The following is a 14,667-nucleotide window of genomic DNA, read 5'->3' as shown; positions in this document are numbered from 1 at the left end:
GATTGGTTACTTCCTCATTAATCCTGCCCCTATATATATATATATATATATATATATATATATATATATATATATATATATATATATATATATATATATATATATATATATATATATATATATATGGTTAATATAGTAAATGATATACCAATTGAAAATCACGATTGCAAACAGTAGGGGCCTTGTTACTTCTTTAAATTTGCGTTTTGACCATCTATAAACGTAAAAAATCAGTTTTCAACTCTCATTATCCAAACACACATAATTAATTATTTGCGATTTCAAAACTCAATAATCAAATAATCAATGTCAAATCGCCAATCCAAACACCCCTAAATGGGACTTACGGAGCACATATAACAAAACAATCAAAATCTCATGCGAGTCAGGAAGTTAGTAGTACCTTCATAAAAAATATAACTCTGTGTAGAAATATAAGATACCAGTTTCTATTTTAATGACCATTTCAATTTCAATTCTATTTCTAATTTCAATAGAAAAAGCTTCAATATAACTCCTCACTAGCAATACATAATTTTTTCTTTTGAAACGAAACCAACAAAAATACACGCCTTATGGAGACATCCTCTACATAAATATCAAGTTTAAACTTCAAAAATTCTACAAGAATGTAAACAGAGGAACGAAATCTTTATTGGCTAAAGTTACATAATAAACGAAATTGACACACGTTTATTCCTTCTTCCAATTCTAAAAAAAATCTCTGGGTATGCACACACAAGAATTGATTTTGTGTTCTTCAACAGCTACAACCAGCCAAGATTATACTTTTGAAGGCCAGGTGGCTTGAGCTGACATTATGATTCCGACTATAACACCAAACAACCCCAATGCGCTACCGAAGATTTCAATTACAAGAATTTTAACAAAGAGTGAAGAGTTTTGAGCATCAGATAATGCACAGCTACTTCCAATGATCCCCACGCATAACCTGTCAAAGGAGAGATTAAACCGAAAGAAAGCAAAATATTTGTAGATGAATTAGTGGGGGATGATTATAAATGGGACCTACCCGCATACAAGATTTGCAAATCCAACAATGATTCCAGAGGCAAATATTGCATATCCTGCTCTTAGAGACTCGGGTTCATATATCTGTGAAGCTGGAACGCTCTCCAATTTTGTTTGTAAAATAATGGCCACGATAACACCATATATAGCAACGGCTTCACAGAAGATGACACTGGGATCACATACATGTTTTGAGTTAGATCACAACAACCCCAAGGGGAATTCGCTGATAAAAGTTAGCACATATAAGCACAGCAATTGTATAATAAAATTTAACGATAATTACAAAAGCATAATAAATGCAGAGTAGTGAAATTGCGAAATGGATCAGAAGACTATTAATATGTAATGAATCGTTAAGCTTCGTGAGTATGTCTCAAAATCTCAAGAGGCTAACCTGTATGTTTGTTCACCAATTTAGAACTCTTATTGGTTACCTTCTATAGCATAACCCCATATGTTCTTACATAAAAGAACTAGTGTAAGACTATAATAATGTGAAATAGATAAGCTTAACCTCTCTCCGAATTGCACAGTTTCACCTCCATAATTAGCTATTGTAAATATGGTCATTTGCTCTCTTCAACCGATAACACTACCAGATGTGTGTGTGCGTGTGAGTGCGCGCGTGCGTGTAACTATGTGGTTGTTAGCTTGCTGGTTCTACTAACTAATCTAGACTGATACTAGTATACTAGTCACTCAACTTCAAATTTATTGATTTTGATTCACATCTTCAACAATTGAACAAATAGGGTTTCTTGGTGTATAAGATCGCTTAATATGACCCTTAGCATGATAACAGTCCACCATACCAACTTCTTTGGACTTTTACAGTACGATTCGTCAGCAGTGCAGTAAGGTAGGACTTAAAACCATAATTGGAGGACTGAATGCACATGTTAGGCCAAGGGGTGCATGATAGCTACATAGAAGGTCTATAACAAAGTCCTCGTCTAAAGTCATATTACTTCTTTAATTACCAAAGCAAAATAACACCTGTTATTCAATTAATTTAGTGTTTTCCGACAGCACGACAAAACAAAGAAAGTAAAGAGATGAGCTATAGAAGTTCCTACGAACTCCCATTTGTTGCCAATTCCTAGAATTCATGCAAATGTATGAAGTCTCTATTTTAGCAACATATGCCTTTCCTACTAGCCATTTGATAGAAGTTTTGGAGATGACAAAGGAACTCAAAAGGTGTGAAAATATGTCGCAGAACTTTGAAATCGGCCTATTTTCAGAAGCAAGGTTGCATTCTAGTACAAGGACTCGGATAATATTGTCAAACCTGCAACTTTCTTGCAAAAGGTAACATAATAAACACTAAATTACAATATGATTACATTCTTTAATGAGATAACAATCATCCCATGATATTGGATAGGAATCCCGTCTTAACGTAAAGTGCAATTCACATGCACTCTTGTACAGCTGAAGGAATAATAAAAAAAACTACAGCCATTAATCTAGACGTCTCCTAAATTATCTTGTTCATCTAATTGTCTCTATCCCTAAACACAACATATCCAAACATATTAAGCACTCTGAGATCTAATCGAATAAACTACGCAACTCATTTAGTCATATTTATCCAGTATCTAACACTTACATAAGCTTCATTAACAGCATTTCGACACGAAAGGAATCCTTAATGAATTGATCAACAACTAAATTAATTGAATAAGTTTTACAAAATCACATCCTAGCAGTTACAATGTATCAGAGAGAAAACATACAGCAAATCAACCAAAACTTTAACCCTAGGAATTTAGTAATTAGTAATTGATTTAAAACATACCTAATGAGATTCTTGGATGTAATACGTGGAGCTTTAATTGCCGCACCGATCAAACTACTTCCTGTTATATAAATTCCCCTAAAAACCCCCAAACTTTAGGTTAAATTCATAATGTTATCTAAATTAATAGGAAGTGGAATAATTTGAAAAAATTACCAGGCGGCACCTAAGACGGAAACGCCGATAGCGACGGCGATACCGATAGCGGAGAAGGTGTAAGGTGAGATCTTAACCAATGCTCTTGCCCATGATCCGGATGCTCCGATTACGATAGCGCCTGACATTTGATCGGTAGCTTTGTTTAAGAAATATAGATCAGATATGAAGATTTGAGAGGGATTAAATCAGATCATATATATAGATATGGCCACGTTGCTTTGGTGAAAGAGAGCAGAACTACTAGTTTGATTTTAATCGTTTTTGTTTAACATTTTGGTGATTAACGCTTTGAGTTAATTACACCGATGGTCCACGTGGTCTTTGTGGCGCTGGTCCAAATTCATACTTTCGTTAAATTACTCCGTTAACTGAAACGCATGCTCCTCACATGTTGGGTAAAATCGTAAAACACCACTGTATTATGTGATATATATATATATATATATATATATATATATATATATATATATATACACCATTATATAGGGGCAGGATCAATGGAAAAGTAACCAATCGGGGGGAAGCAAAATTTATTTTTATTTTTTCGTTTTTTTTGAAATTTTTTTTTCCGGCATCAAGATCACACGAAAATATGAACATTTAGAATAGACACTTCGTGATGAATGTTATTATTTAGGTGGAAAAACAATCGACAAAAATAACATTCAAGATAATATTGTTCGTGAAGAATATGAACGTTTTTTTTCTTCATGTTTTGTGAAGTAAAATTTAGCCCGATTTAGAGTTTAGGGTTTAGGGTTTGGTGTTTTGGGTTTATTCCATAAACCCAAAACACCAAACACCAAACCCTAAACTCTAAACCCTAAACTCTAAACCGTTCGTGTTAAAAACTCAATCTAAATTCTAAATCTAAACCCTAAATCTAAACCCTAAACCCTAAATTTCTAAACCCTAACATTTAAACCCTATAAACCCTAATATCTAAACACTAATATCTAAACCCCAATAGTTAAAACCTCAAAATACGCTCGAAAAACACGATAATTGTTATATATTACTTCTTCGAGCATTTTCCCGTCAAAATAAAAATATTTATCACAAAGTGTCTCTACTAAATGTTCATATTTTCATCTCATCTATAATGTTCGTGAACAAAGTTTTTTCAAAAAACGAAAAAAAAAAAAAAAAAAGTTTTTGCTTCCCCCCGAATGGTTACTTCCCTCTTGATCCTACCACTATATATATGGGCAGGATCAATGGGGAAGTAACCAATCGGGGGGAAGCGGGGGGAGGCAAAAAAAAAAAAAAATTTCGTTTTTTTTGGAATTTTTTTTTCCGGCATCAGGATCATACGAAAATATGAACATTTAGAAGAGACACTTCGTGATTAATGTTATTATTTAGGCGAAAAAACGATCGACAAAAATAACATTCAAGATAATATTGTTCGTGAAAAATATGAACGTGTTTTTTCCATGTTTTGTGAAGTAAAATTTAGCTCGATTTAGAGTTTAGGGTTTAGGGTTTAGGGTTTAGTGTTTTGGGTTTACCATAAATCCAAAACACCAAACCCTAAACCCTAAACCCTAAACCGTTCGTGTTAAAAACTCAATCTAAATCCTAAATCTAAACCTTAAATCTAAACCCTAAACCCTAAATTTCTAAACCCTAATATCTAAACCCTATAAACCCTAATATCTAAACCCTAATATCTAAACCCTAAGAGCTAAAACCTCAACATACGCTCGAAAAACACGATAATTGTTATATATTACTTCTTCGAGCGTTTTTCCGTCAAAATAAAAACATTTATCACAAAGTGTCTTTATTAAATGTTCATATTTCATCCCATCTATAATGTTCGTGAACAAATTTTTTTCAAAAAACGAAGAAAAAAAAAACCTTTTGCTTCCCCCCGATTGGTTACTTCCCTCTCGATCCTACCACTGTATATATATATATATATATATATATATATATATATATATATATATATATATATATATATATATATATATATATATATATATATAAAATATATAATATATAATATAATAAAAGCTCCATCGTTATATTGGATTTATGATTTAAATTAGGGTTCCAGTGCACAATACTCCAAAATCAAATTCATCTCATTTTCTAAATTAGGGTTCCTTTAATTCGACCCATATTGAAGCTTATTGATTCAAAAGATGCTTTATTTTTTTTGGAAGGAATGCCATTATTTGAACTTCTACAGCTACCAGCAACCCTGGACAACCGTTTTATACTTGTCAGTTGTCAGGTATGAATTAATTTGATTTTGTTAATTTTTTTTTATCCAAAACATGATATATTCTTCAATTTCCAGTGGTCTAATTGCTCGTTTTTTCGATGGGCGGATCACAGGGGCGGATCTTAGTGGAACCCAAAGGGGTATCCGCCGCACCTGGATTTTACGGATAAAAAAATTTTACACTAAAAAAATTTTTTTAATTAAAAAATAAGGTTTTTATTAGTGTTTACCCCCGCTGGAAATGAAAAATTTATTAAATTTTCGCATCCGCCCCATCTGTCTTTGAGTTCAAGTTCCGCCACTGGCGGATCAAATGAGGTGCAATGGTGCGCATGCCGTATTATCAGATATGTTGAGAGCTAAAGATGCCGAAATTCAAAGGCTCAAGATTACTTTGTGGATTGTTGTGTTTTCCATAGTGTTTATGCTTGTATTTTGGTTGTAGTATAATGTTTGTAGTTTTAAAGCTTATAGTTATAATGTAAGCTGTTGCAAAATTGAATATGATTGATGTAATGGTATAACACTTGTGTTTTGAAGTTTGAATACAACAATTTGCAGTTCCATTTGTTTAGTAGTTGTCATGTTTTTTAAATGCAATTCCAGAATGTAGTAGGTTCAGAATGGTTGATTTAATTCCATTATGTTTTTTAAATGCAATTCCATTTGACCATTTGCAATTCCATTTGACAATTTGCAAATTGTTATTGTGAAAAATTTGCAAACTGTTTTTTAAATGATTGAATTGTGACAAACTATTATTGCAAACTATACCAGGTTCAGAATGTTCGAATTAATTCCATTCGAATTAGCAGGTTCCAAATTTGTGACAAACTGTTATTTTGCAAACTGTACCATGTGACAAACTGTTACAAACTGGCTCATTACACTACTATATAAACTAAGTGTATTGTGAAAGTGTTATTGTGACCCATTAATATATCTACACTACTATTTAACAACTTTACCAATGCTTTTCAAAAAGATAATTATATATATATATATATATATATATATATATATATATATATATATATACTAGTTAAAGACCCGCGGTATCGCGGGTTTTATGAAATGATGATATTATAAGACAATTTTAATCATGACAACACAAATAAACAATATCATATTTCGAAAGTTCAAATGTAAAAAAATGATGTTCAAATTAAAGTAACGGACTTAATAACAACTCAATAATTAAATACACGATGCCATATAGTTGTTATATACCACATAAAATATATAGTTACAAAGTACCTGCTTTAGAAAGTTCATTTTTTTAGTTGTATTTCTTTGTTAAGTTGTGTCACTTTGTGTTCCAATTTAGATAATCATGTCTACAAATTAGTATGTTTAATACCGGCGAATTCTCATAATTAAGAAATTAAAATCATAATAAGGATGTATTTAAATCGAGTGGTGTAATAAAAGCATTTCACAAGTAGGTTTGAAATAATTTGTATAAGAATATTTCAAGTAGCACTTCATTATCACAAATAGTCCATGGTGACATTTTGGGTGTGTTTTATAATTCTAGTGCAAATCAAGTTATCTTCCAAACCCATTTGGGTTACCAACAGTTTTAGAAACGTAAATAAAAAGCAACGACTTTATTTCGATTTACCCACATAAACACTAACATATCCCTTTAAATCTTTGTTGCTATAATGATTAATTATCACACCCACTACTGGTCTTCTGGTAAATATTCAAATCGTCATTCATTATATCATGAATACAAAACAAAATATTAATTATTTTTTAGAATATGAATTATTCTAAACCCTAAGCCCTAAAATTTAAATCCGAAACCCTAACCTAAACCCAAAACCCTAAACCTAAACCCTTAACCTAAAATATATACCCTAAACCCAAAATCTAAACCCTAACCTAAACCCTAATCTAAAACCAAAATCCTAAACTCTAAACCCTAACCTAACCCCTAAAAAACTATAAACCCTAAATCTAAACCCAAAACCCTACACCCTAGAATCTAAACCCTAACCTAAATCTAAACCCAAAACCCAAAACTCTAAATCTAAACTCTAAACCCAAGCCTAAACCCTAAACCTAACCTCTAAACCCTACACTCTAAATCTAAATCCTAAAGCCTGAACCCAAACCTAAACCCCCGAAAACTCTAAATCCTAAACCCAAACCTAAACTCTAACTTAAACCCTAAACGGTAAATCTAAACCCTACCCCCTAAATCTAAACCCTAAAGCTTTAATCCTAACCTAAACCCCGAAAACTCTAAACCCTAACCCTAAATCCTAAGCCCTAAAATAAACCCTATACCCTAAATCTAATCTTAAACTCTAAACTCTACACCTTAACCTAACCCCTAAAACTCTAAACCTAAACCCTAACCCCTAAAATATAAACCATAAACCCTAAATCTACCCAAAAACCTACACCCTAAAATCTAAACCATAACCTAAATCTAAATCATAAACCTAAACTCTAAACCCTAAAAAAAAAAAAAAAAAAAAAAAAATCTAAACCCGAAAACTAAACCAAACCTAACCCCCGACCTAAACCCTAAACGCTAAATCAACCCTTAATCTAACCTCTAAACCCTAAACCATAAACTCTAAAAACTCTAAACCCTAACCCTAAGCCCTAAATTATAAACCCTCAACTCTAAAATCTAAACCTTAAACCCCAAACCTAAACCCTAAAATATAATCGTCATACATGATGTTATAGTCGATCCTATGAACCCTAAATTCATATGAAACAAAAAGATATATCAAATTCGACATATCTGAAATTTATGGTGAACAAATTGATTACATAGAAGCAACAAATGAAAATAAACAAAATTGAATGTTGAGTGAATGTTTTAAACACTAAATCAGTAAAATTGAATGTTTGACATGATTCGAAGTGATTTTTCATATAACAATGGACTGTATAACCTTATCCAATTTGTATAACCTTATCCAATTTGCGACTGTGATATGACTCGATCACCGATGTTGTTATGAATAGGGCTAGAGAATTAATTCTTCAGACAGCGAAATAGATCAATCACTGGATTATGCACAGGTCTCTTGATCATCACCATTGAAAATGAACCTGCACACTTTTATCCTCAATTAACAGTAGTTATAAATTGTAATACTTTCATGCCTAATAATATAATATTATGCTAGAATTATGCTTTAAATTGAATCATGATACTCAAACGCTTCACTAATCAAAATAGTATAACGTCATACATCAAATCCATAAAGTATCATGGTTGAACACATTCATATGTCAAAATCAAAGAGATAACCATAAAATCTAAATTTAAATCAATTAAAAAAAAAAAAAAAAAAAAACCTGATATGGAATTTTTATCTTAAAAACAAACCCTGACCAAATTGCAAAATAAAAAAAAGAATCCAAAACAGTAAATCAATGTTATTTATTACGGAGCATAAATCAGAAACGGATAACAAAAAATCGAAACTGGTTTCATACCTACCATCACTGCCGCTCGATGATTCAATTAGAGATTCATAAATCAAAACCAAAGAGATAAACCTGCTAAATTAATATCAATTCAGTAACAATAAAAAAACTCTTTTATGAATATTGAATATGTTAATCGTGAAATTTCTTCTTGCGACTATTGTATAAGGCAATGAATTAGGGCAAGAATTATGTCTGGTGTAGATGTGTTGATCATGTGTGTATAATTGGAAAACTCTAATTTTAATTTGGATTGTGTAACAAAGAGTCAAATAGAACACTTGTTTTAATTATCCATACAACTTTATATTCATACTCTAAGCAAAGAATATCCCATCAATCTAAAGTCATAAATTAGTAACCTCGACATTATAATGTCAAATGAAATTGTCTTTATAAAAGCCAAATGAATATCTTTTACTATTAGCTATTAATGGTATAAGAGACGATACCAAATCAAATTCAGCAAAGGCGCCAATCGATGCTGACAATGCTTCTTGGAACTACTTCATAAATTGGATTGCTCATCAAATTTATCAAATGTGATCAATGCAGCCAATATTCATGTATCAGAGAAATACCCGCGTACATTAATCGAGTGTTCCCTCTGTACGATCGAGTGTTCCCTAGAAGCAGAAGCATCATATGAATTTGTAGTGTTTTCATGCTTCTTCCGACTCTTTTTCTCGATCAAACACTAAGTGCATCATAGATTAAATTCTTAATCATAAAGGTCAAAATCATCAATAACAATTACTACATTGGAGTAACAGCTTTGGAAAAGCACAATAATAAATAATTAACATATAAAATATATACATTGACCTTTTTCAAGAACTAACTAAACAGATATATAAATAAATACAATAACAATAACATTAGCAAATTAGGGCATAGTCATAGATCTATAACACCATACACATCAAATTATTAAGATCTAACAACAGAAATCGTTCATAACAATCAGCAATTTTCTGTGCACTTCACATATAAAGAAAACATAAAAATTATGATTTAAAGTGTAAATTGAAAAATTAGTAATAGTCAATGAAATTAAAACCGTGGAAAACTAGGAAATTAAATCAATAGATGATACATGATAGTGAAAAGAGAGATCGAGTCACGGAAAAGTCGAGGAGGAAAAAGGGTTTAGGATATTTTAGGGTCCAGAGGATGAGAGGTTTTTACTCTCAATTTCGTCGTCGTATGTGTTTTGGTTTGAATGAACCCTAATTTTGTTGAAAGTTCCCGTGTTTTCTCTTAATCTGAACCCTAATTTTTGTCGAAATCTTCAATCGAACCAAGTATTACCATGATTAGGTATCCATTAGGTATTTCGTATTTGGTATCCAGTCCAGTATTTTCTATTAAATTCAATTGAAATAATTAGAAGGTTATTTTAGATATGGAGTGTATGTCAAATTGATTTATTAGCTAATATTTTAAGTGGATGATTAAGGACTCTTGGATCAAGAGGTATTATAATGTAATTTTCTAATCTAACGGTAATTAAGGGAGTTTCGAAAACAATTATTAGCTAATCAAGACTCTCTTTTAATGTATATATATAATATATATATATATATATATATATATATATATATATATATATATATATATATATATATATATATATATATATATATATATATATATATATATATATATATATATATATATAACAACTTTACCCATTAAACTGACACATTAATAACTTTACCCGTATTCAAAGATGCAATTATATATAGGAAACATTAAAGCATAAATCCAACATAGTTCATCCAGAATAAAAAAAAATCCAACATAGTTCAACTAAGATTCAACATAATCCAAACAAACATAGTGCAACCATAATCAACAAGATCCAACAATAACTTAAAAATAAAGTAGAAAATAACAATAGCAGCTATCCTGAATCAACTTCACTACATAACATTCTTCGCTTTGTTACCTTGACTACCAGAAATTGACTAAGATGGGGTACCCTGAGATGATTGTTGACTTTCTCTAAATGTAACTCCACTTTCTTGACTTGCAACATTGTTACTACCCATCCAAAAATTATATCCAAACGTGATGTTACCACCACCACGTCTAAACATACCACCACCTCTAAACGTGACAAATGGTGTGACTTCCATGAAGCATATGGGCATGACACTGATAATTGCAAGTCATTGATGAGAGAAATCATTGCGAAGATCAAGGCTGGCGAGCTAAATCATCTTTTACCAGGAAAAAACTATCGAAGAAATGATCCAAACAAACGTTTTGCTTGGCAGGGAAAAATGCGTCACGGAGGACGGCGTGACAGGAACAGAAGAGAAGAAAGGAATGATGAAAGGGATCTAATCCCTGAAATGCACATCAAGGTTATATGGAATGAGACAGAGAAAAATGAAACATACGGAGAACGCAGGACGGAGACCTGGATGTATGCTCCAATAATATTTCATACCATTCCAAATTGGCGTCTGTCAGAAGAGCCTGTGGTCATTTCAGCTGTAATTGCAAACAGAAATATCAATCGAATTTATACTGATACAGGTAGTGAGGCAGATATTTTATATTTGCATTGTTTCAAAAGTTATCCGTTCAGCGTAAAGGATAGGCTTCGCTACACGACTGTGAAATTTGCTGGCATTACAAGAGAATCAATGAAGGCAGTTGGTAGAATAAAACTGAATGTAACATTGGGAACACACTCTTTAGTCCGAACAGAAATTGTGAACTTCACAGTTCTGGACGGTAGATCAAGATTCAATGCATTGTTCGGTAGGCGAACTCTTCGCAAATTTGAAGCAATTACTTCCACACCACATGCAGAAATACGATTCCCAACGCCAAATGGTGTCGCAGTGATACACTCTGAATATGTGGGACAGGCAAGGGAAAGATCAGTCGTCTATCATGCTCCAAAGAATTTAGTCAGGGGAGAATCATCGAGGCAGTTGTTCAGTAGAAATGATGTGAATGGGTATTTCAAACCACCCAAAATATGGGAATACTAACAGCAAGATGCAGAATGTTGAACGGATGACAGTATAATAGCATGAATTTTACAGAACAGTTTTTTATCATATTTCTAATTTCCATCAGTTCAGACAATAACACAATAGACTTTTTGTAATTTTCTGATTGGGACTTGATCACCCCATACGAAGATATTATACAAAAATGTTGTATGAGTGACAGTATTATCAATGAAATTTTAGAATTTTTTCTTACGCACAGCGTTACGCGTTACGAATGTAAAGCATAACATTCATTCCTACCCACATAAGGCAAGGCATTTTTATGCCCCCGATGGTAGAGGCTCTTGTGTCAACATTATAGACACAAGTGATCGGCTAGCGTAAAGTGTTTACTTCGCTAGAGGGCACCGAGACAAAACTAAAGATCTCATAATGTCATGACATACAGAATGGTTTATCACAACGGCATAAATTCATTTATATTTTGAAAACAGAAAAATTGAAATACAAGGGTATTTTGTAAGCCGCACAACACCTGAGCGCAACACGCTAAACGGAACACTGTTAATTCCATAAACAGAAATTTCTCTAACAGATTCATCAATTTTTATTGCATTGCAATATTATGATTCATTCGTATCCTACTTCACAAAGCAATCTAAGAATTCTCAAAGCCTCTTTACAAAACACATGCTCTGATACAGAATGGAGAACGGATAAATTGTTCGATATATTCATTACAGCAATAACAACGTTTTACATAACTTGTTTTGATTAAATGGAAATACAAAACAGATGTAAAATTTTAATAGCCTATATTCATAATACCATTTATGTAGCAGTACACCTCTGATTCATAAAGAGGAATTATGCATTACGGACAGCGGATGACGGATGACAGTTCAATACATGTACAAATTCAAAAATCAGTTTAAAATAAAAATCATTTCATATGATATATGCAAATATAAGCTTTTTAACAAGATTGTAATGGTTAAACGCATATGGCAGTAATACGACATTCATGAAAAGTAACAACACATGTCATACCCCCAAATAGGGTCGGGGAAATATGACTTCACAGTATCACAACACAAGTATGTATAAACGAGAACGACTCTATATGAGACGTTTTATTTGATAACCAATGTATTAAAGCAGCGAAAAGTGTTAAGTCATTACAATTGTAAACTTTAATGTTCAAATGCAATAACATGATTGTATAAATGCGGACTCCAAAAGCCAGCAAAGTCCAAATAGCAAATAATCTTTAGCAATCTTCAACTGAGACAAAACATGCTTAAAGTGTCAACCAAAATGGTTGAGTGAACAACATAGGTTTAATAATTATAACAAGTTTTAGACCACAAAATTTAAATAAGCGGTTTAATCAGTTCGGTAGTAGTGCTGGTGTATATGATATCGATACTAACCATTAGTTACCCTAAACACATCACGTTCGTGTCATTCATCGTTATTATGTATCCATTGACCAGCGGTCATCCGGATAGAGACGTCACCCTTAATAGCGCAATCACAATAACTAAGCTTACCAAATTCCAGTAATTAACGATATCATGGTAGGGATTAAGCATGAATCAAAGCATGTTAGCAAACAGTTTGAACTGATCAAAATAAAGTTTGAGTACTTGTGTCTAAGCGTAAAACAATTTAAAAGCAAGCATGTGTCTCACCCCAAAGTTTATAAAACAGTTAAGAAATAGTAAAGAGAAGGGCTATGAAGTTCACCTTATTAGCAGATAGGTATTCCACGCAAGTTATATGATCGGAGTGTTGAACACAGAGATCTCAACCTAGAGATATTATGTTCGATTAGTTAATGTCTAATAGACATAAAGTTTGTTTATTAATATAGTAAACTATATTAACAGTGACTGTTCTCGAGAAAAGTTATATTTATATAAGTATTAATATACTTAGTGTTATTAAGTGTTACTATGGAATTAAGTGTATAAGTTATACTTAATAATAGTATTATTATTTACTTTAGTTAATCTCTATGTATATCTATCATTATATGTTACGTATATAATTATATCTATGTGATACCTACATATGTATTCTTTATTATTATTATTCATATATGTATTAATAACTATATGATATATATATATATATATATATATATATATATATATATATATATATATATATAGTAGGTGTATGTGTTACATTTATAATAGTGTAAGATGGTACATATACATATACTTATTACTTTTCTTATTATTTACTATCTTATAGAACTTACACAATACACATTCATTCATAGATACACACGTGCATATACATACATATATACACATACATATACACGTATGTATATATTTACATATACACACATACATATACATACAGTGTATACATGCACATACATACGTATGCATGCATGCATGCATGTGAACCATTATCATTATTATTTACCAATCTTCTCTCGTACATAAAATCATAAACCTAATTATCATTATCTTAAAGTAATAGTTTTATCATAAAATCATATGTTTTTTTTTAACATAATAACTAGTAGTCTTTTTTTTTAGCCATAATCAATTCATAATCTTTATCTACCCATATGTATTATCTAAACTTATAACCCTAATCTTTATTACATAAACAATTCCTTTTCATATATTATCACTAATCTTTACTAACCACAATTACTATCCATTTAAGTTTTATATCTACAAGTTCATATTAATTTACATAAACATATTAACTAAATTATATCCTAATAACTCTTAACCTCATTCATAACCTTTTAACATCATACCTAGTTATAATACTTTTAATCTAACAATCTTATTAATCATCATCTAAATCTTTTATGATACTTTTAACCTTTTTCATTAATCATCTAACTTATTCATAATCTCTTAAGTTTTACAATCTTTAATCTTATTAATCACATTCTTGACTAGTTTATTAATCACTAACCAATTATTCTTTCATGCACAATACTTATAATCATATATCATTAACAT

General features: G+C 31.3%; 1 protein-coding gene across 1 annotated transcript; it reads right to left on the bottom strand.

Moving 5' to 3' along the window:
• Positions 1-702: 702 nt before the first annotated feature.
• Positions 703-3,211, bottom strand: LOC139864373 (V-type proton ATPase subunit c''1-like). Its single transcript, XM_071852953.1, has 4 exons — positions 2,993-3,211; positions 2,837-2,914; positions 1,034-1,204; positions 703-952 (listed from the first exon to the last, which is right to left on the bottom strand). Exons 1-4 carry the CDS (start codon positions 3,118-3,120, stop codon positions 784-786), a joined length of 546 nt encoding a protein of 181 aa, XP_071709054.1. The 5' UTR covers positions 3,121-3,211; the 3' UTR covers positions 703-783.
• Between the last annotated feature and the right edge of the window lie 11,456 nt (positions 3,212-14,667).

The sequence above is a fragment of the Rutidosis leptorrhynchoides genome, chromosome 1 (assembly GCF_046630445.1).
Source record: "Rutidosis leptorrhynchoides isolate AG116_Rl617_1_P2 chromosome 1, CSIRO_AGI_Rlap_v1, whole genome shotgun sequence".
Taxonomy (NCBI): Eukaryota; Viridiplantae; Streptophyta; class Magnoliopsida; order Asterales; family Asteraceae; genus Rutidosis; species Rutidosis leptorrhynchoides.
The sequence above is the reverse complement of the archived record's forward strand: the minus strand, read 5'-3'. Positions and strand labels throughout refer to the sequence as shown.

Bases quoted from the DNA above. Each gene is read 5' to 3' on its own strand.
- LOC139864373 (XM_071852953.1), bottom strand. From the start codon at position 3,120: ATGTCAGGCGCTATCGTAATCGGAGCATCCGGATCATGGGCAAGAGCA. The intron at 2,915-2,992 runs GTAATTTTTTCA...GGGGGTTTTTAG, and splicing joins TCCGTCTTAGGTGCCGCCTG to GGGAATTTATATAACAGGAA. The intron at 1,205-2,836 runs GTATGTTTTAAA...ATGTGATCCCAG, and splicing joins ACATCCAAGAATCTCATTAG to TGTCATCTTCTGTGAAGCCG.